We start from the raw sequence: 20,894 nt of genomic DNA, 5'->3' as shown, positions 1-20,894 counted from the left end.
TAAAATCTTCACATTATATAATTCATACATGAAACAAGTGTTGTATTTTAATTAGTTTGCTAACATTCATCATCATCTAATATAGAAACATCTTGAATTTTGCGTTTTGAAATTCCTTCGTTGCTAGAATTACCCATTTCTAATTTACACTTACAAGTTTTATAGCAACGTTTTTCTGTCGAGCTTTCTTCCCCTGCAGATATTTCATCGTCGGTCGGAAAATTCTTGAAGAGTAGAGATTTGCTCAGCGACAGCGGTGTCAAGATCGGATTGACGTGGAGAAATTCCAGCGGCATACTGTGACGGGGGACGACGACCACAAATGGACTGTTATCGGAAGATACATTTTCCAACTGGGCATTTATCGGCTTGAACTCATTTATAATGTCAATAATCCCATCGCCAATATTTTCGTCTCCGAAAATTGTCGGGTTTTTGCCATCTTTCAGTTCCAAAATGGGAATGATCTTTCCACAGGAACACAAGCTGGCGGGTGACTTGGAGTGCCAATACTGAAGTTCCATTTTACGACAACTGAGGTCTTGCAGGACTGCACTAAGTTTACGTGATGTGTTTTGAAATTTTTTGTCGTAATCTTCAAATCGGGCTTTTAATTCCTTTATCTGTTTCTGTTGACTAGTCACTCTTCGTTTTGTTAATTTCAACTCTTGTTTGACTGCCAAAACTTGTCCATTATTTCTTTTCATATTTTCTCGCAACCTCTTTAATCGTTTATTTACAGCTGGGCTGACAGGAGATGGTGGGGGGCAACGAATCCAATGCAGTAACTGGTTTAGTGGGGCTACAAGCTGTACTAGTTGCTGGATAGTCCAAGAGAGATAACTGTGTTTTTGGTGATGATGACAATGATGGTGTATAATCAATGAAATCAGTTGCAAAATAAGTAATTTCTGAAAGAGTATTTTCAATGTGTTCTTTAAAATATTCCATAGCCATTGTAGAAAGATAAAAAGTTCGTCGGTCATTTTATATGCACAACTTAAGCAAGGAGTGGTCTTAACGTATCTTAAAATTCTATATACTTCATCAAGTATTTCACCAGCAAAGAAACAGCAATGTCTTCTTTCTATATGTTTTCCAAAAGCCATCTGCAATAGTGTTAAATGCATGTGTAATGTTTCTATGATATCACTTTCTCTTGCAAGTGGATGTTTACATCTTGCAGATTCTCTTCGAGGCATCTGTGCTTTAATGCTTTGAAATCTTTGTTGCATTAAAATTCTTAAATTATGAAATTCTTTGTTCAAAATAGATGAGCAAATATTGTTGAATATCCTACATACCAATTGTATTTTTCCAATTGTTTCAAATGAGAGCCACCTAAAAATAATCTCTATAACTTCAGTTGGTAGATCACATAGTGTTAATTCACGAGTGCTGTTTGCTGAATAATTTCCATGGTTGTTGTGATAAAATAAAATTTAAAGGTATTATCAACAAAGCTCTTCACTAAAATGGCATTTGGATAAGGAAATACTGTGCCTATGTATATTAATGGATATTATCATTCTTTTTCCGACATTTTTTAAAAATCTTCCAAGCTAAAACCTCTGCTCCATTTTTCGAATCCAAGACTACAGAAAGGATTCAGGGAGGGATCCAAAAACATTAGCTTACACAAATTAATTATACCCCACACTGGTTAAAGATTTTATCGAAGGATTACTCACTATTATTATTGTATATTTTAAGTATTTATTATATTTTATTATTGAAAAATATTGATTGTATTTTTGTATTAAAAAGTCAAAACAAACAGTATTAAATTTTTAGTCAGTAGAATTGTAATAAATTTTTAAGATATCTACTTGATTTATTAATTGAATTCAAAAATCTGTTAAAAAAGTTTGATGATGTACATTTTTTCAATCATTTATTTGATCTGAATATTTATAATATAAAAGGTTTTTAGAATATGCACATATACAGTACAAGTTTATTTTGCAGCTGCTGGTAATATTTGTATGAATCTTTTAATGTGTTTATAGAAATAAATACATTACAATTTTACATACTATGCTTTGACATTAAAACAACAAATTCAATTTATTTTACATGACTATCTCAAGATCTACATACTATCTGCAAACTCTAGATTGTCTCACGATATAAAATATCTTAGGACAAACTAGATCATAGAAATATCATTGAAATGACTATGTTGTTTATGTCTGTGTTAATAACAATGTTCTAAATAATGAAAATTTTAGCATTAAAAAATTTTATTTTTAAATTGGAAGGTTAAAAAAATAGAATAATTTCTCAGACTGATTAATTTATCATAATATTAGATTTTCTCAGTAAAAATTATTGAACATAATTTTTTTTATAATTAAAAATTTTGTTAAATTACAACAGTATTTTCTCTTTAATGTAGGATTTTCTAATAGCAAAAAAGTACCAACAGAATTGCCATGTATTATTCAACATTTATGTGAAAAACATGAAGGTTTGGTTGTAGATGCTAAAGGAATTAAAGAACATTGGTGGAAACCCCATATTTATAGAATGATGTCAAGAAAGGTATTGATTTTTTTTCTTGTAGTAAATTTAATCATTTTATCAAGATTTTTGACAAATTAGAGTTTTATATAGAGTAAATTTTACATGCCTAGTTGTTGTTAAATATTTGTAATATTGATTTTAAAAAATTACTTGATAAGAATTCAGATAACTAAATTAGTTTAGTTATAACTTAATAATTTTTAATGAAATTATTATTATTTGGCGTTAGAAGTTTTTATAATTGCAGTGTTTTGAATATAATAGGAGTTTAATGTTTCTCACTTTGCACAACTGAATCTTTAAAGTTTTGGATTTTTTCAAAATTCAATTCAGATTAAATTAATCAATGGATAAAAGCATAAACTATAATATTTTTATGTTAAATTTTTAATCAATAACTATATTTTTTTTATTTATTCATTAGAAATAGGATGAAAAAACAATGTTTAAACAGTATATGATTATAAATGTTTATTAATCCTTTAGAATGCATATACTTTATTGATTTATGTTGTAACTGGAGCAATATTTCTTTTAGACTGTAATATACTTTTATTCTGTTTACTTCAAATGAGATTTTTAATCATTAGTAGATAAAACATAATTTTAAGATGATATATGAAAATTTTACATGATAGAAAGTTTTTAATTTCAGAAAATTATTGGTATTATTTTAAAATATATTCTATAAATATATTACATATGATAAAAATTTAATTACTACATAAAAAAAATTACAACCAAGCATTTTTTCATTTTTATTATTGGGCTGCAATTTGGAAAAATTGTAGACATAATTTTCCATGGTTTTTTGCCTGTCTATTAATCTCGAGAATGGAATTAGATAAAATCAATCATAAAAAACAAAGCGATAATATCTATATCTCATTAACCGTATGTAGCTTTGCAAAAATTTAATGTACCACAAACGTTTTCGGTGTACCCTAGGACATTCTTCAGGTGGAATTATATTAGAGAACCTTTTTCTGTGTGTTTCTGCTCTATTTCCATTCCCAATGTGTTCCAATTTTCTTTCAAACTTTCTTTTGAATTTAGTACTTACCATGCTGGTCCAGTTGATCTAGTTCCTTACCTGTGTGCTGACTGATTTAAGCAATTTTACAGTATTTTCTGCTGAAAATAAAACATGATCGACTAAAGCTAGGTAAAAAGTAAAAACAGTTTCTGATATTGGAAACATTTATCTGTACAATACTCAATTTTGATGTGTTTGGGCTTTATTTTTATGTATTACGCCTTAATATTGTTTGGACTTGTTTTAGAGATAAAGATACAATGAAAAAAAAATTAAAAACTGCAATATACCTTTAAAATTCATATTTTTATGTATGAAATATATATTACATTGATGAATTTATTCATAATGATGATGTTCTGTATCAATACTATTAGTAGACTTTTGTGAAAATTCGAACCCGCCGGAACCAAACACTAGCAATAAAATGTTTTATTGTTTGGTTCCCACGGAGAAAACATGAATCATGAGGAACAACATTCGAATAGCGCTGGTTGGTGAAAGAGAGAAACGTTACCGAGACGATAAAAGGGCGATGAGAGAGGAAAAGGGGGTCGGTTATGTAGTGTCGATTAGACAGTGTGTGTGCGTCCCGAGTCCCGAGGGAACCCAACGTTGAACTAAAGAATACCTTGCCGAGGATACTTTGAACTGGGGGAAAGACCGACTCGGACCACGAGGTATGACCTCCCCAAATTCGTGTAAACTCTCCCTCCGCGTATCCAAACTTTAGGCGACAGTAGCTCGCCCCTATTGTAACTGTAGCTTTAGTATTAATAAATTGTTGTTGTTTTTATACGTTGTTAATGTCATTTATTCGAGTATCACCACCGCCGCTCTATCGTTGGACCCATCCACTTCCATGACACGTAACGAATCTGAACCGCCATCTTGACCGTGGGCAGGTCTCACTGACCTGTTAGCCGAGAAAAAGGAGGTGCGACTCCGTCCACCTCCCGGTGCACCCACACTTTTTTCTGACTGAAGCTGTTTTTCGTAATTGAGTCACTTTGGCAATTACATAAGATGGCATTAGCACTATCAGAAATATAGGAATTTGACTTTTGTATTGATAAAATCTAAAAAAATATATAAGTTATGTAATATCATATAAACTATACAGGTTTAAAATAATAATAAAGTTACATGGCTTATTTGTATTTTTTCGATCTCAGTTAGGCCTTTTATTTTTTCGATCTCAGTTAGGCCAATTATTAGTTATTATGTTAATGCACCATATCTAAACTTAACTTGATATTTTCTTGCAAAATATGGCGACAAAACTCCAAATCAGATGATGATCATGATTTGACAAAATCGCTTATATTTCAAATTTCAATACACAAAGAAACACTAAAATACACAAAGAAATCATATTTTCATTACTGAAAATGTATTGTTACGTTTTGAAGCTAGAAATTACAAGATATATTGAGAAACATAATATTGCGTTTTTTGTTTTTTGTGAAGGAATGCAAAAAATGTAATATTACGTTTCTAGCACAGTAAGTGTTAAACTTATAACAATGTGCGCCTGCATCGGTGACTATAATGCCGGGTCATACATAGCCTGCCATGCCCTCAAGAGTTGCCAATTTATTGAAAGGTCTTGGTGTTCTGCTTTAAAGATTTCTAATGCCTCCAAATTCCTAAGCTGGTGTGTCTGCTGAGTTTGCCGGATCACAGTCACCTGATGTAATTTGGGTGTAATCCTATTTTCATTGGCATGTGTAGCTAAGGCAGTATTGTTCTTCTTTTCAGTGATGATTGGTTTTATGCTGACAGAGGTGTTGCTTGAGTGATCTTGTAGATCTGATATATACAAGATTCCTATTGAATCGATCATCTTTGAGTGGAATTTTATACACCTCCGGTGCTCTTTCGATGTCTGCTCGATCTTTCCTGTACCTTAGCATGGTGAATATATCCGGTTTACACCTGTAGGCTATTTTTGAATCAGTATATGCCTCAATTTCTTGATATAAGAAGTGCATATGGCACTCATACATTATAGTAATACGATAGAGAGACGTATCTTGCTGCGGACCATTTTCTGGAGCTTTACCCAATTGATCTTCGAGTCGGCTTTCTTGCTTGTCTGCTATTTTAAATATTAACTTTTTGTTGTAGCCATGGTTTTCAGCTACTTCTGCTATTCTTTTTATTTCCCTTCACTTGCCTTGTTCTTTATTACAGTGTGTGTGGGCTCTTCTAGTAAGTGCACTAAAGGCCGCCATTTTGTAGTCGTATGGATCGTTAGAGTTGGCTGAGATGTATATTGGGATAGCGCTCAGTTTACGGTATACCTTAGTATCGTATCTGTTGCCATTAAAGGTGATACTAATGTCTAAAAAGTGAGCTGCTTTATTGCTCATTTGTTTTAACTCAATTGTAGGACCATATGGATTGTTATTCATACAGTGCATAAATTCTGCAATGTTTGGCTTTGTTTTCCAGCTGATGCATACATCATCAATGTATCTTTTATATATTTCAATATTAGAAAGGAACTTAGGGATGATTTTGGCTTCTAAAAGACACACCACAATTTCAGCCAAGTCCCTGGATAAGTGGCTACCCATAGGTACTCATCTTTTTTGAAGGAACATCTTCCCATCCAAAATGAAACAAGAGGTGTAACAAAGCATATGAGACAGTTCCAGTATTTGTTTGTGGTCTGCACTGTTTGCTGTACTAGTCATAAGCCAATCTCGTAAACTGCAGAAACAGGGCTCCAGTTTAACCAACGGATACAATGCCTTAAAGTCTAAAATCCTGAAGTTTTCAGATGGTAGGCAGTTCTGTATAGCCTCAATTATCTGCATTGAATTGGAGTCTGTAAATTGATAGCCTTCTAGGTGTTTAGCTAAGAGCATGTGGATTTTCTGCTCTATTTTTCTGGTGGGTGCATTGGTTTTGTCTAGAATAGGTCTAAGTTTCATCCCCTGTTTATGCGTTTTGGCATAGGCAAAGAGTTTGGGAACTGCTGGTGAGGCTACCGTCATGTTGCCTAGCTGTAATTTTCTTGCTAGATGGGTACACGTAAACCTGTGGACTCTTGACTGGATCTTATCGATGAAGTCTTTTCTTATCTCTTCACATTCTGTGTCTCATATATACTTCTGTAAGATGGTGGTGTAGGAGTCCCTCTTTATCAACACTATAGCCTTATTCTTGTCACTCCTTAGAAGGGTGATGTTATTCTCTCGAAGCTATTTCTTGCTCCTATTTAAAGCATTCTGGTATTCCATTTCCTCATGGTGCTTCTTTAGGTTATACCGCTTCATCTGGAAGTATGCTTTCCATCTGAAGTGCTCTTTTTGGGTTTCGTTCAGGCTGTGTATGAGGGTTTCAATTTCTGGCATGATAGCCTCTGGTGTTAGTTTACAGGTTCCTGGCACGAACATCAGTCCTTTTTTTAAGCACTGTTTTAATATATTCCAGAGGACTAATTCCATTGTAGCAAATTATCGGGCCTTACTCAGTTTTTCCATTCTTAGACTTCTAGAACTTGAAGATCCAACTTAGTTTTTTCTTATAATGGGATTTTAGTTTCTCTGCTAGTTTCCTTTGAATAGTTAGTCCTGCTGTTAGCCTCCACCAAGCTACTATATTCTTTTTCATATAGGTGATCTTCGAGTTTAATGAGGCTCTTAAGTTTTGAATACCATAATCTATGTATTGTTCTAATTGCTTTCCATAGGCATATGAATTGCAATTTTGGTAGTAAGGATTCACATCTAGGGGTTAATTTGATACAGAAGATAGACATCAGATATACTTGGTATTCTGTACATTTGACTAGAAAGTCGTAGCCCTTGCAAGGGCCAGAGCTAAGCTTGTCTTTCTAGTTGAATATACAAACGAAGGAGGTCCTGATTAACTATATACAAACTTCTGGTAGAAACTGAAAGTCATGTTGTTTCAATTCAAAAAATTTTCTCTTGAAATGAGTTAGATAGATGACCAGCACAACTCTATTGATAACAGGAAATGTATGATGTACGGTACAGGGACAAGATACTGCTAAAATATGAGAACATTGTGACGAAAAATTGCAGCCTGGCATTGTGACAATGTCACAATATATAATTACTCATATAAATATAATATTTTTTCTATATTTCTGTACTAATAAAATATGTATTTTGTATTCATTTTTATTCCTCAAGTCTCTGTTATGATAACTCTTTTTTTTTTTTTTTTTAATTTATCTTTCATATATATTTATCAAAATATTTCTGAATAATAACAACTCTCTTTTTGGTATCAGTTTTTGGTATAGAATTATTCAAAATAAAATAAAGTAAAATAAAATAAAAACAAAACAATGGTATTGACTAGAATTTTCTGTTTTATAGAGGGTTATGTTTTGTTAATGCAGAAATAACGATTTGACTCATGTTTAGAACTGCTTCTGCAATATAAGGTTTTATGTTTCAAAGGTGCTAAAACCATATACAGTATACATATTTTAATTGTTCACCTGTGTAAAAACTTGAGACAATGAAAACATGCTATGCAGGAGTTGCTCTGGAAAATTTAAAAATATTGCCACCATTTTGCCAGTTTTAAATTTTTTTTGTCACTTCAAATTATTTGTTGCCACCAGTTTTACTTACTAATTAATGCAGGTGCTATTAGCCTTATCAGTATGTTGTCTGGAAAGCAAAAGTAACATTTTAAACTGTCACTTACAAGAAGAGAGTCAAATGTTTGGGTCTCCAATTTGAACAAAACTTGGAGAGCACATAGCCTTAAACACAAACAACTTTTTTCCAAATAATAGGACTCACTTTTCAAGCATTTTTGAAAAATGGGCCTCTGAAAATTGAGTGTTTAGCTTATATGATGCTATACGATAACTATACTTTCTATGTTCAAGAAAGTATAGTTATCAAAAAAAAGTTCTATGGTCAATGGCCTGATCATACAATGACAAAGACTACTGACTGATTCAGAAGTTAGTGGCCCTGAGATTGCCTGGCGTTGTTAGACATCATGACACGAATCATCGATGATGAGGTTATTCATATTACATTTTTATGCACATGCAGGTAAGATATTACTACTATTTATCAGTACACGTCACAACTGAATTTAAATTAAATTTAATTAATTACTAATTATCTAAGAAAAAATTATCAATAAATGTCTGTTACATGGACAAAGATCTATTGGCTTTACATATACAATAAAAATTGAAATATATTTGAAAACATTGAAAAGTGTCGGAACGAAGTGACGACTAATACTTGACTTCGTGCATTCCTTGTCAACATTATAACTCTAGAATGAGTTGTCTGATCTTGATGAAATTTTCCAGGATGATTCATCATCTCTCAAGGATGAACTGATTAAAATTTCAACTTTCAAAAATGATCCATTTTTGTAGAACTGGAGATAGGGGTCAAAACGAAGATCACATTTTTCTTCAGTATGGATCATTTTTGAGAGTTGAAATTTTAATCAGTTCATCCTTGAGAGATGATGAGTCGTCCTGAAAAATTTCATCAAAATCAGACAACTCATTCTAGAGTTATAATGTTGACAAGGAATGCACGAAGTCAAGTGTTATTCGCTTCCTGCACGCACGTGCAGGATAACATTCAAAGCATCATCTAGTGGTCGGAAAATATGACAAGCATTAAAACGGTAATTTTGAAAGGTAAATGTTATCGCTAACTAGATACACAACAACAAATATAAAGAATCTTTATAGAATAATAAGTTTAAAAAAGTTTTCTTTTTAAAATGTGGAGCATCAGTGATCAATATTGATGGCTTTACGATCCATTCTCTCCTTTGTCTTCCTATCATTAGTACGAAATTTTGATCTCTAATGGAGAAGCTGCACAAAGATTCCAGATTGAGATGAAGTTGCTCAAATTCATCATCATCGATGAAATGTCAATGATTGGTGCAAGAATGCTTTACATAATTGAGAGAAAATTGAAGGAGATAAACCCCAAGAAAGATGATCCGTTTGGTGGATTCTTTATCTATTTGTTTGGTGATTTTCGTTAGCTTCCTCCTGTTAAAGATACTCCTCTCTACTCGAGTGTTTTTTATAATGTAATGTCCCAACAAGATAGGGACCTTGTTGGAACATTACATTACATTCGCATTTGATTCTTTTGAGAAGTTCATTGAACTTAGTAATTCTCATAGACAAAATAGTGCAGATAGTTCCTTCACAGATGTCTTACAACATCTAGCTTCGGGTGATTTTTCTGATACAGATCTGAACATTCTGACGACAAGAAATCAAGCCTATTTATCCAGAGATGAACTTGATCAGTTCCAAACGACAGTAGAGCTATATCCAACAAACGAGCAAGTTAAACAAAACAACGAAGACTACTTGCAGTCAACTGGATATCCTATTGCTTATATAGCATCTGAAAACACTCCAGATATTGCCTTGCCTTCATCCAAAGATGACTCAGCTCTTGGTCTTTTCAAGTATTCAGTTAATGCCAGAATCATGCTGAGAGTCAACTTATGGGTGCAAGGAGGTCTCGTCAATGGTTCACTAGAAACTATACACTACATTATATATGTTCATAATGCTCACCCTCCAGCTCTTCTTCTGTTTATTTTAGTGGAATTCGATAGCTATCTGGGATTTTTTATCTATGGTAATCTGTTTCCATCAATCTCCATAACACGCTCTTTGAACAATGGCAGTATATTGCGATCTCGTAGACAGTTTCCCCTTTCCTTAGCATACTCGATGACTATACATAAATCACAGGGATTAACTCTTCTAAAAATCAAAATAGATATAGGGAAAAAAGAGACTGCTATCGGTCTTACCCATGTTACATTGAGTCAAGTGAAAAAAATAACTGACTCAGTATTTTTAAAGAGTTACAATAAACATCGCTACAAGTCAATCTGTAAGTCCAAGGCCCATAGTGATAGACAGAATTTCGTGAGACGTTGGCATAGCAATTAATTAATGGCTTATTCTGACCTTCTGTTTGTACCTTTAAATGATCCAACAGAAATCAAATATATTGTTGAGAATGAACGATTCTTTGTTTCTTTTTTCCCTCATAATCTAGAAAATAAAGATGCGAGCAGCTTTGTTCTGACTACACACTGATACAGCGTTACTTAACTAGTTATTTATAACTGTATACAGATTCTTCTTGTTAGGATTTCTTTTTATGATTTATCAATTTTTTTTCTCAATAGATTTCAAGTAAAAATTTTATATAAATTTTTGAAATTACAAAATATCTGCATTTAATTAAAATACAAGGGTAATCTCAAAAGGAAGGTCTATTTTTTTAAAAATACAAAAAACTTTTATTTTTAATAATGTTCATATCATTTTAAAGCTTGAACATTTATCTATTTTCCTACTTAATTGCCATTTTGGTCAATGCATTTTTGTAGGTGCTGTGACAATTTTTGTATGCTGATGTCATACCAGCTTGCTGCCGTGTCGTGTTGAACTGATTGAAATTCATCACTAATTGATGAAAGTGTAAGGCAAGTCGTACATAGATGTCAAAAATGTCTTAAAGTGGTGTAGGGAGTTTGCAGCTAAATGTAATGAAATTCATGACGAAGAAAAACGCGAAAGACCGTCAATTTCTGACGAGACAATCATGATGATTGAGCAAACCATGTGTGAAGATTTGCAAATCACTCTGGATGATCTCTGCATTTTGGTTCTTGGGGTTTCTTGAAGCATCATTTATAGGATTTTAATGGAAAAGTTGCAATATTGAAAAGTTTGCGCAAGATGGATCTCGTGACATGGCGGTGAGCTGATATGACATGGACATACAAAAATTGTCACAGCGCCTACAAAAATGCATCGATTGAAATGGCAATTATGTAGAAAAATAGATAAATGTTCAAGCTTTAAAATGATATGAACAATATTGAAAATAAAAGTTTCTTTGTATTTAAAAAAAAAATAGAAGACCTTACTTTTGGGATTACCCTCATATTTACAATTTAATTTCAAAAATTGTTGAAATGTTTGATAAATAAAATAATTATTTAAATATTTTAATGGCATTATAAACAATTACTGGCTCATGTTGAAAGTTTCTACTAGAATAACTAGATCACAATCTTGTTTACATACCCCTTTTTATTGCTTAGCATTAAGTCATAGATCATTTTATTTATCGATCCATCGATCATATGTTGCCCATTGAACATTACCTTTATCAATAAAGATCATACATTATAAATAAAGCATTGATAAGGATTTTTATATTTTATAAAAATCTTTATTAATGCATTATTCATAATGTATGATCTTTATTTCTTTTTAATTTTTATTTCTTTTAAAAAATTTTTTAAATTTGTTTGCTTTATTTTTATAATCGTTATTTTTGATTTTATTGTATTTTGGGATAAATTGTGTTATTCGGGGGGATAGAAATCCTTTGACATCTGATAATTCCATATATTTGTAAAATAAATAAATAATTATTTTACTTATCAAATGAATAATTTATCAGAATGAATAATTATCTGAAATTAGAGGGACAGGTATTTTATTATAAGCTAAAATGAAAAAATATATATTTTTTATGCAGAAATGTTTTCAGTTATTAATTAAATCATTTTCAGTCTTCCAGTAAAAGAATAAATCAAATGAGCAAGGTTTACTAAGATGTTCATCTAATTTGTATTTATAAAGCATTTACTTTATATTTAATTCAATTCAATTCATTTATTTATTTTAAGGTGCAAACGCACATACCCTGGCCCCGCTTTATAGCATTACCAGAGTTAAGTCTCTCAAAAGTTTATAATTAGAATTACAGAATGAGTATATGTACAATTGAAATATTGGATTTTAACATTGATTCCTGACATAACAGTAAATAACACAGGTATAAACTATACAGTTTTGGCATATAACAACTAATATCATTTACATGTCATTACAATTAATAATATTTACACACCAGTAAAGTAACATTTAGTATTCATTTTTACATAACAATACTCGTTTCCACATAGGAAGTCATTAACATTTATCATTTATAGTAAGTGTTTAGCTGATCCATAATATATTTACGAAGTTATTTTAAGTGAATCATTTCTATAAATTAAATCAATCATATAATACTAAGTCTAAATAATATCTCTAGCAATATAATAAATTTTTTATTATGTGTATATATACATGAGTATTTTTTTTTTTTTTGTTTTTTAGCTATTGAATAATTATATTGATAAACTATGTTTTGATAACAGAATAATTGATAATTTTATAATTAGGTAAATATCGTTAATTCAAATGAACGCATATCATCCTAAGGTGTTGTTTCATTTACTTTCTATAATGTAATTCATTAAAGTTGTATTAAAATTATAAAAAGGTTATTTTTTGTATAATTATATAATCATCATATTATTTTATGCCACAGCTTCTAATTTGTAATATATAATAATTGCCATATATATAATATATAATATATATATATATATATATATATATTTGACAGCTGAAGCATTGTATTGAGTTCACTCAATTTTCTGATTAATGATAACTACATAACTGATTAATAAGTGATTTTCATTCACTGATTACTAATAATAATTTAAAACAACTTACAGAATTACTGGTAAGGATAATCCACACATAAGAGCCTTATTATAGCCCAGTAACAACAAAATTTTTAATGAAAACTAACATTTTTGACCATAAACACTGTTTTCATCAGGTTTTTAACCAGTAAGATTCAAACGTAGAACACGTCGAACAATATGTTTAAAAATTATTTTTAAAATACGGAACAATTTAAACACATGTAGACTTCTAACTGTATGTGTCGCAATAGTGATATAATTATCTCTACACAAAAAACAATAATTAATAAGATATAAATAAAGGCATAGGAAAAGGTAGCAAAATGCTAGAGTTGCCCATTTTTTCATAACACCACTGCCATGCTTAGGAAACATTAACAGCATCCTTTGAGTTAATACAGTTGCTGGCTAGGCCAGCTTTGTAAATTTCTAATGCCTCAAGGTTTCAAATGTGTTCCATTTGATGTGACCCTCTAACTAATTTGGCTTTATGGTGGTCAACTTATATTTCGGGGTCCAAGGCATAGTTGGATAGGGTGGTGGGGTGCCTTTGGTTGGCGATATCATACCCGTGCTCTTGCATTCTTTTGATTAATGAGTGCTTTATGGATCTGATGTATACTAGATCGCTTTGGATCTGTGGTCTCTGAGGGGAACCATGTAGACACCAGTGCTCAACTTTTGCCAGTCCTGTCTTTGTGCAGCAGCAAGGACAGGACCAGCTTGGTTTGTATAATACATACACAATGGTACCTTATTCCTGTTTTCTATTTGTTTTCTTGGATATGAGTTTTTAGAATTATCTTATCTCTTTTTAGACATGTTGTTCAATGTATTTCATGTTCGAATCTTACTGGTTAAAAACCTGATGAAGACTGTGTTTATGGTCGAAAACGTTAGTTTTCATTAAAAATTTTGTTGTTACTGGGCTATAATAAGGTTCTTGTGTGTGAATAATAATTTAATAATTAATGTAATGATATTATCTTCTCTTTTCTGTCTTAGTAAATTTTATTTATTTATTTTAGATTTTAAAAGGAAAACCTGAAACACTTTCGGGTTTGCTGGATTTAAATAATTTTAAAGAAAATAAGTAAGTATTTTTGAAGTAGTTTTATTAAAATAGCTTGTAATAAAATAAGCTAAATAATAATTTTAATGATTGAACTTTCTGTTTATATAATAAGATTTTTGATACCTGTATGATAATACTGAATGATGATGAAATTTTTATACTTCAGTACACAACTTTTTATTATTTTATTATTTAGGTAATACAAGTGTGGATAATGTAGATGTACTAATTACATTACTTTTAAAATACCTCAATATTATGCAGATTTTTAAGATGATTTTTCAAAAATGCATCTTTATTATATATATTACAGTATTATTAATGTTTAGAAATTCAAAATTTTAGCTTTAATGATAGAAATATATAGTAACATCAAAAAAATAAGAATTTAATTAACGAAATTATTAAATAATAGTTAGTAACTACAAGTAGTAGTTACAGTTACACACTAAGACATTCACAGAAATGATAGCATGAAAAAAAGAACAAAAGATAGCAAGAATTTTCTGATACATTACATTGAATAATTAGCAATGTTTTGTTAATTATTAATGATAATAGGAGAATTCTCTTTTACTATATTATCAGAACTACAATGTTTTATGCAGGCAATTTATAAGAAAGAAAATATATTTAATGTATGACATTATACTTTAAATCTTTAACAATTTAGCAGTTTAAAAAATTATTATTATTATTTTTTAATTGAAAACTTTTAAGGAAATAATAATTTGGTATAAAGTTACATTTAATTAAAAACAACAAAATAGACTAAATACAGTGGGTGATCGATTAACGAACAAATCAGATAACAAACACTTTTGCGAAAGATTTTTATGATCGGACAACGAACACATGTTTGGGTAACAAATACTTCACTGAACAAACATAAAAAGAAGCGATGGAAATAGCAAATACTGATTGATTTTCCCTTGTCTTCAGGTAACAATTCAGAACTTTTCAGAGTGCGGGAGATGTCACCATCGACGCTCAATTCGATATATACTGATCAGATGGTATTCCTTGAACTTTGAAACTCTCCCTTGTAATTCCAGCCTTTTATTTTTCTGACAGAAACAATTCTTTTATAGTATTCGCAAGACTGTCAGGCGGGCACTTGTTAACTTTTGCATTGGTTTTTATTTTCGAAAGGTGAGAGTATAATAGCAAAGGTAGAGAGTGGGCAGAAGATGTCTGATGTTGCTGGCAGTATGGCTTGAACAAATCTACAGTAGGGTGCAGTTCAATCTTATCTAAAAAAAATACAGTATAATCAAGAAGACTCAAGTAGCTTAAGGAGTAACAAAAATCGCATCTGAGAAATAAAGAACATTGAAGAGCTCATAATGGAACCTGAAACAGGTCTGACAACAGAAGAATGCCAAGAACTCTTGAATGAAGAACACCAAGAAACTCGGCAAGATATGTTTTATTATGAAAACTAAGATTAATGCCGATATCTGCTATTAATTAAAGATCTTTTGAAGAAGTGGGGAGGTCAGACCAACGGTCTTAGAATGGCATACAAACCAGGTTGAGGTTAATAGGCTTGGGGATTTCTACAATTACAATGCTATTAATTACTTCTGAAAATCCTGAAGAAAAGAGAAAAGCAATCGATATTGGATAGATTCTTTAACCCCCACAAACGGAAAAAACATAACTAATAAAAATGCAAAACTGTGTATATATGTATTTTTATTATTACATATAAATAAACGTAGTAAGAAAGTATGTATTTTTTATTTTTTGGGGTCTCCAGAAGGAATTAATCAAATTCCCATACAAACCTATGGTAAATTGATAATCGGTTAACAAACAATTCGGATAGTGAACAAAGTCTTGGAATGGATTATGTTTGTTAACCGATCACCCACTGTACAGTTAATTTTCATTTCCTGTTCTCTATTTGTTTTCTTGGATATAGGTTTTCAGAAATATCTTATTTCTTAGAGAGTGGATACACTTACTTATTTTAGTCTATGAAATTCATTTAAACACTAAAAATCATTTTAGATTTTTCATTAAATAAATAAGGTTGTGAATTTTTTGAAACACTGTACATATTTTGATATACAGTGTTTCAGAAAATTCTTACTGTCTTTTTGTTCATTCTTTTTTCTGTTGTTATTTCTTGGAATGTCTTAATGCATAACTATAAGAATTAGTGAAGTTACAAATTATTTTTTAATAATTTTGCTGATGTAAACTTCTTTGTTATAACATATGTAATCCTTACATATTTTTATAATAGGAATTTTTAAAATTATGATTTGGATAAATAAGTAACTATAATTTGTCAGATAATTGCAGTATAATCTGGCTGTACTCAAATACAAAACAAAAGATGAATACTTGATGTGTCATTAATACTGTACCTTACATTAAATGTAAATCTGAATTAGTTTTGAATATATTATTACCCAAAAATACGATACTCTTACATCATTTACCTTTAGGTCAAATTATGATATTAATTAGTTATAATGTAGCCAAAAAGTAATCTTGGGATATGAGCTTATGTTCAGCAATAAGAATCAAGATGTAATTTGTATAATATATACACAATGGTACTTTGGTACTCAAATTGCTCCTAACTTGAACAATTTGGTATTTGAAAGCATGTTCAGAAAAAAAATTTCTTGTTTCTCAACTGTCTGCATGGCACTTGACTGAACAAACATGTCCTGTAGAAATTTTTGATTAATAACAAATATTTTTATTTTAACATTAATTTTGTCATCCATAAAAAAATTTCCTATGATAAAAATTAGTAACTAGGGTTTCATTTTGTTTTCAAGTTAGAGTTTCCTATCATTGTCAGACAAAATTATACTTGATCCATATATTATTGTTAATTGTCTACTTGGACTTTACTTATTAATAGGACTTTATACTGGTGTTTAAAGATTGGCACAGTAATGAAAGTTAGTTCAGGAAAAAACAAAATTTCTTTATTATATCACCTGTAGTAATAATTTCTGTACACATATTATACGTGTTTCGGGCTAGCATGCCCCTCATCAGCAGTACTACTACCAAACAATAAAAAAGTAACAATAACAAAACAAATAAGTTACTGTATATATTAATATTTCTTGGCAATAAAATACAGTATAAAGTCCTATTAATAAGTAAAGTCCAAGTAGACAATTAACAATAATATTTAGAATTAAGGACAGTAAGGCTTTTACAATATACTTGATCCAGTTTTTTTTTTTTTTTTTACTTAATATGTATAGAATTTAATTACCATGTTTTGCAACCATTCCAAGTCAATGCATTGTTTCAGCAATACACGTCTCTGACACGTCATGATTTGTTTCAAGTTCATGAGTTGTTATCTGTCAATTTTTAACAGTTTCTTCCTGCAACTTTTCTTTGTCAACAGCTTTTGAGCACCCCATATATGTTGTGTATTGTTTAGTTCAAAATTTCCTGAATGGAACTTTTTAAACCACATTTGACATGTTAGAAGTTTAAGGTGCATCTTCCCCATATACATTACAAATATTTGTTACTGTTTGTATAGCATTGTATTCTTTCCAAAACTTAAAAAGTTTAATATACCAGATAAACAGTGAAACCTCCATTTACGAACACTCCCAAATAGTGAAAACATCAACTTAACAGACAGTTTTTACAATCCCATGATCCTTCAAATAGGACATCTATAATATTTATCTCTAAATAACAGACACTGTCATCCATAACCTACCTTACAGAAACACAAAGTCCTGCCTTCGACATTATGAAAGAATTAATTATGTATGAAATATTTTAAAACTAAAACAAAGAATCAGTTCAAATACTCTTTCAGAGGATGAATTTTGACCATAGATGTCAAATGGCTAAAAATAGGAATAGGGCAGGAGGGCTGGTTGTAAAAAGTTGAACAGTATTCTTTGTGTGTTAGAGAAGACTAATCTGGCTAAGTTATCAATCACTATTTATTGTCACACATGTTAATGTTATTAAACTTTTGTCTTATTGTTTGAATTAAGCTTACATTATCAAGAAACCATAAATTTTTTTTAAGTTATTCATTCATTCGACAAAACCATAGCACAATAGTAATGAAAAATAAACAGTTTTAAGGTTAAGATGACAGTGTTTATTTGGTGAAAGATCAAAGATTATGTTACAAAGGAGATTTGCTGACTACTTTAAAATGTAGGAAGATATTTGGTTTTCTCACATTTATGACATCATTTATGATCGAAACAGCTTTGTGGTGGTTAAAGTAATTTTTAATAAATCATTCGTTGGAAAAGCAAAAATTCAAAAAATTACATTTACTCACTATCTACAAAGTAGACAAATCACTATATCAATTTTTATTAGTTGCTTATTCCATCAATGATGTTATAAATGCAAGAATACTTGAATACATTTCTTACCGTTTGAAATGGCTAGAAAATTGCCTTCAAAACTCAACATTTGAACTCTTATTGCATAAACCAGTTATTTTCAACCAGTGTGCCACTAGAGGATCATAGGTGTGCTGTGAAAATTTTGAAAGTTATTAAACAAATTATTTTCAAAAGAAACCCAAAGAACAGTAAGTGTACATGTTAAAATTAAAACCTCTTTAAATTGATCATATGAGTTTTTCATTGTTATAATAAATAAACATATACATAATGTAATAGAAAATATAGACTCATAAGAAAATTATATATGCATAACACTGGGTTATTTCATTTAAACGAAATTTTCTTTTAATCAAAAACATATCTATAATTGCCCATATTTAGTTCAAATTATTTTAACTTAGAAATACAGTAGCAGTAGCACAAAGGGGATGAAGACCCAGGACTACTCATAGGTATTGCCTGGGTGTGAAAGGGGGATAGGAAAGATGAGAAGAGTTGAGGAAGGCGGGAGGTGAAGAAAAAGTAAGATAGGATAGATGGTGAAGTAGGAAGACTCATCAGCGCCTGTATCGCATTTATTAACCAAACAAAAGATAATATACAAAATATATACAATGAATACATAAGTTACAAGTTGAAAAAAAGATGACAAGGAAAAAACTAAGTAAGGCATAATGGGTGCATTAATACAGTAATAAACATACAAACATTAATACAGTAATAAACAGACAAAAGGTCCAATAACAGTAGGACGAACTAGTTAAAGGTAAGGTCCAGTGCACCGGTAGCGCGGATGAATTTTTCTAAGGCTGCAAAAATATCCGGATCTTCCACGAGAGCTTGTGGTGGACAGGGCCAATTGAAGCCCTTTTTTAGCGTTACTCTTTCCAGATTAATCCGGTGATTGTCATGTTTGGTGCAGTCAAAGATCAAGTGAGTGGCATTCTGTAAGGAGATGTCATCACAGTCACAATAGGGATGTTCCCTAAGTCCAAATCGATGTAGGTATTGCAGGAAATTTCCATGATCTGTCAGGAGCTGTGTGTTATGGAAGTTGGCGTAGAAGTTCTTGTTTTGAAGTCTGGACGAGATGTTTGGAAAGTATTGGTAGGTCGCTCTTCCGGAGTCTCCGTCTTCCCACTCGCGTTGCCACAACTGGATGGCGGTACTGTGAATCGTGGTTTTAATAGCGATGTCTGAGGCTTCCCAGTAGGTGGGGGTGGCAGAGGAAGCAGCAGCTTGCTTTGCGAGGGAGTCCGCCAAAGAGTTCCCTTCCACCCCTGTATGGCCCCTGATCCATGAGAAGGCCACGCTGTTTTGTGAGCAGAGAATTTCTTCCCGAATAAGAAGAGAGAGAGAGCCAAGATTGTTGACTATTCTCCTGATAGCGACTTGGCTATCAGAACAGATCCTAATATGTCGATTCTTGATCTTAGAGTTGTTAACATATTTAAGAGCTTGCAGAATGGCGAACTGTTCAGCTTGAGTAATTGTGCAGATACTGGCAAGACGATAGCTTGCCTGGTAAGAGAAATTGCTATTGTTGCATTTCTTAACCGCAAATGCTGATCCCACCTTGCTGTGGCTTTTAGATTTGTCGGTGAATATCTGTATATAATAGTTGGGATTGTCATGAAAGTCTAAGATAGAAATATCACCCGCGATACTGGGATGGGGTTCTGAGACCTCGGGCTTACCATTTAGGTTAGATGTAAGGTGGGAAAGAAGGGGCTCGTTCAAGTTGGGAAAAAGCCCAATCTCCATAAATTTGTAAAGTTCACTGTCTTGTCCGTCGATTGTCCCTCCGTTGAGCAGGTGCCATTGCCACATCTCCTCCTTCGCCCTAATGTGGAGGGGAAGGACTCCAGAAAGAACTTGGAGAGCAGCTGTTGGGGCAGTCCTATAAGCTCTGCACAACCTGAGAAGGGGGAGTCTTTGAGCTTTGTTTAATTTCTTTTTGGTGCGAACATTGTTGACTGCCTCTGCCCAGAAGGGGGCGCCATAGAGAATGATGGTTTCAATACATGCTTTGTAGATTATTTTGATGAACTTCTTGTTCATCCCCCAACTCCTATGGCTTATACATTGGAGTTCATTAGAAATTTTGATGGCACGATTAGTAACATTGGTGATATGTGATGCCCACCTCATATTTTGATCAAAAGTTAACCCAAGATATTTGAGACTTGTAGTATTTTTAATCCTTTGATGATTCATGAATATCCTCAAGGGCTTTTTAAGTTGTCTCCCTTAGATAAGACCATGGCTTCACATTTGTTGAAATTCACTTGAAGATTGTTATTTACAC

The 20,894-nt window shown here is 31.5% G+C and overlaps 1 protein-coding gene and 1 pseudogene across 4 annotated transcripts in view; one reads left to right on the top strand and one right to left on the bottom strand.

Moving 5' to 3' along the window:
* LOC136977037 (retinoblastoma-like protein 1) overlaps positions 1-20,894 on the top strand; it is a 130,449-nt gene that overhangs the window by 37,280 nt on the left and 72,275 nt on the right. For all 4 annotated transcript variants that reach the window (XR_010881025.1, XM_067272469.1, XM_067272466.1 and 1 more), the window contains exons 6-7: positions 2,399-2,544; positions 14,164-14,228. Coding sequence is in view for 3 of the 4 variants with exons in the window: in XM_067272469.1 (XP_067128570.1) it covers positions 2,399-2,544; positions 14,164-14,228 (211 nt within the window). In the remaining variant the exon portion in view is untranslated. The remainder of the gene's footprint in view (positions 1-2,398; positions 2,545-14,163; positions 14,229-20,894) is intronic.
* On the bottom strand, positions 51-1,439 carry LOC136977046 (F-box only protein 28-like; annotated as a pseudogene).

This window comes from Centruroides vittatus, unplaced genomic scaffold (assembly GCF_030686945.1).
Source record: "Centruroides vittatus isolate TY-2023 unplaced genomic scaffold, ASM3068694v2 contig_439, whole genome shotgun sequence".
Lineage (NCBI taxonomy): Eukaryota > Metazoa > Arthropoda > Arachnida > Scorpiones > Buthidae > Centruroides > Centruroides vittatus.
Note: the sequence above shows the minus strand (reverse complement) of the source record. Positions and strands in the feature narration are given on the sequence as shown.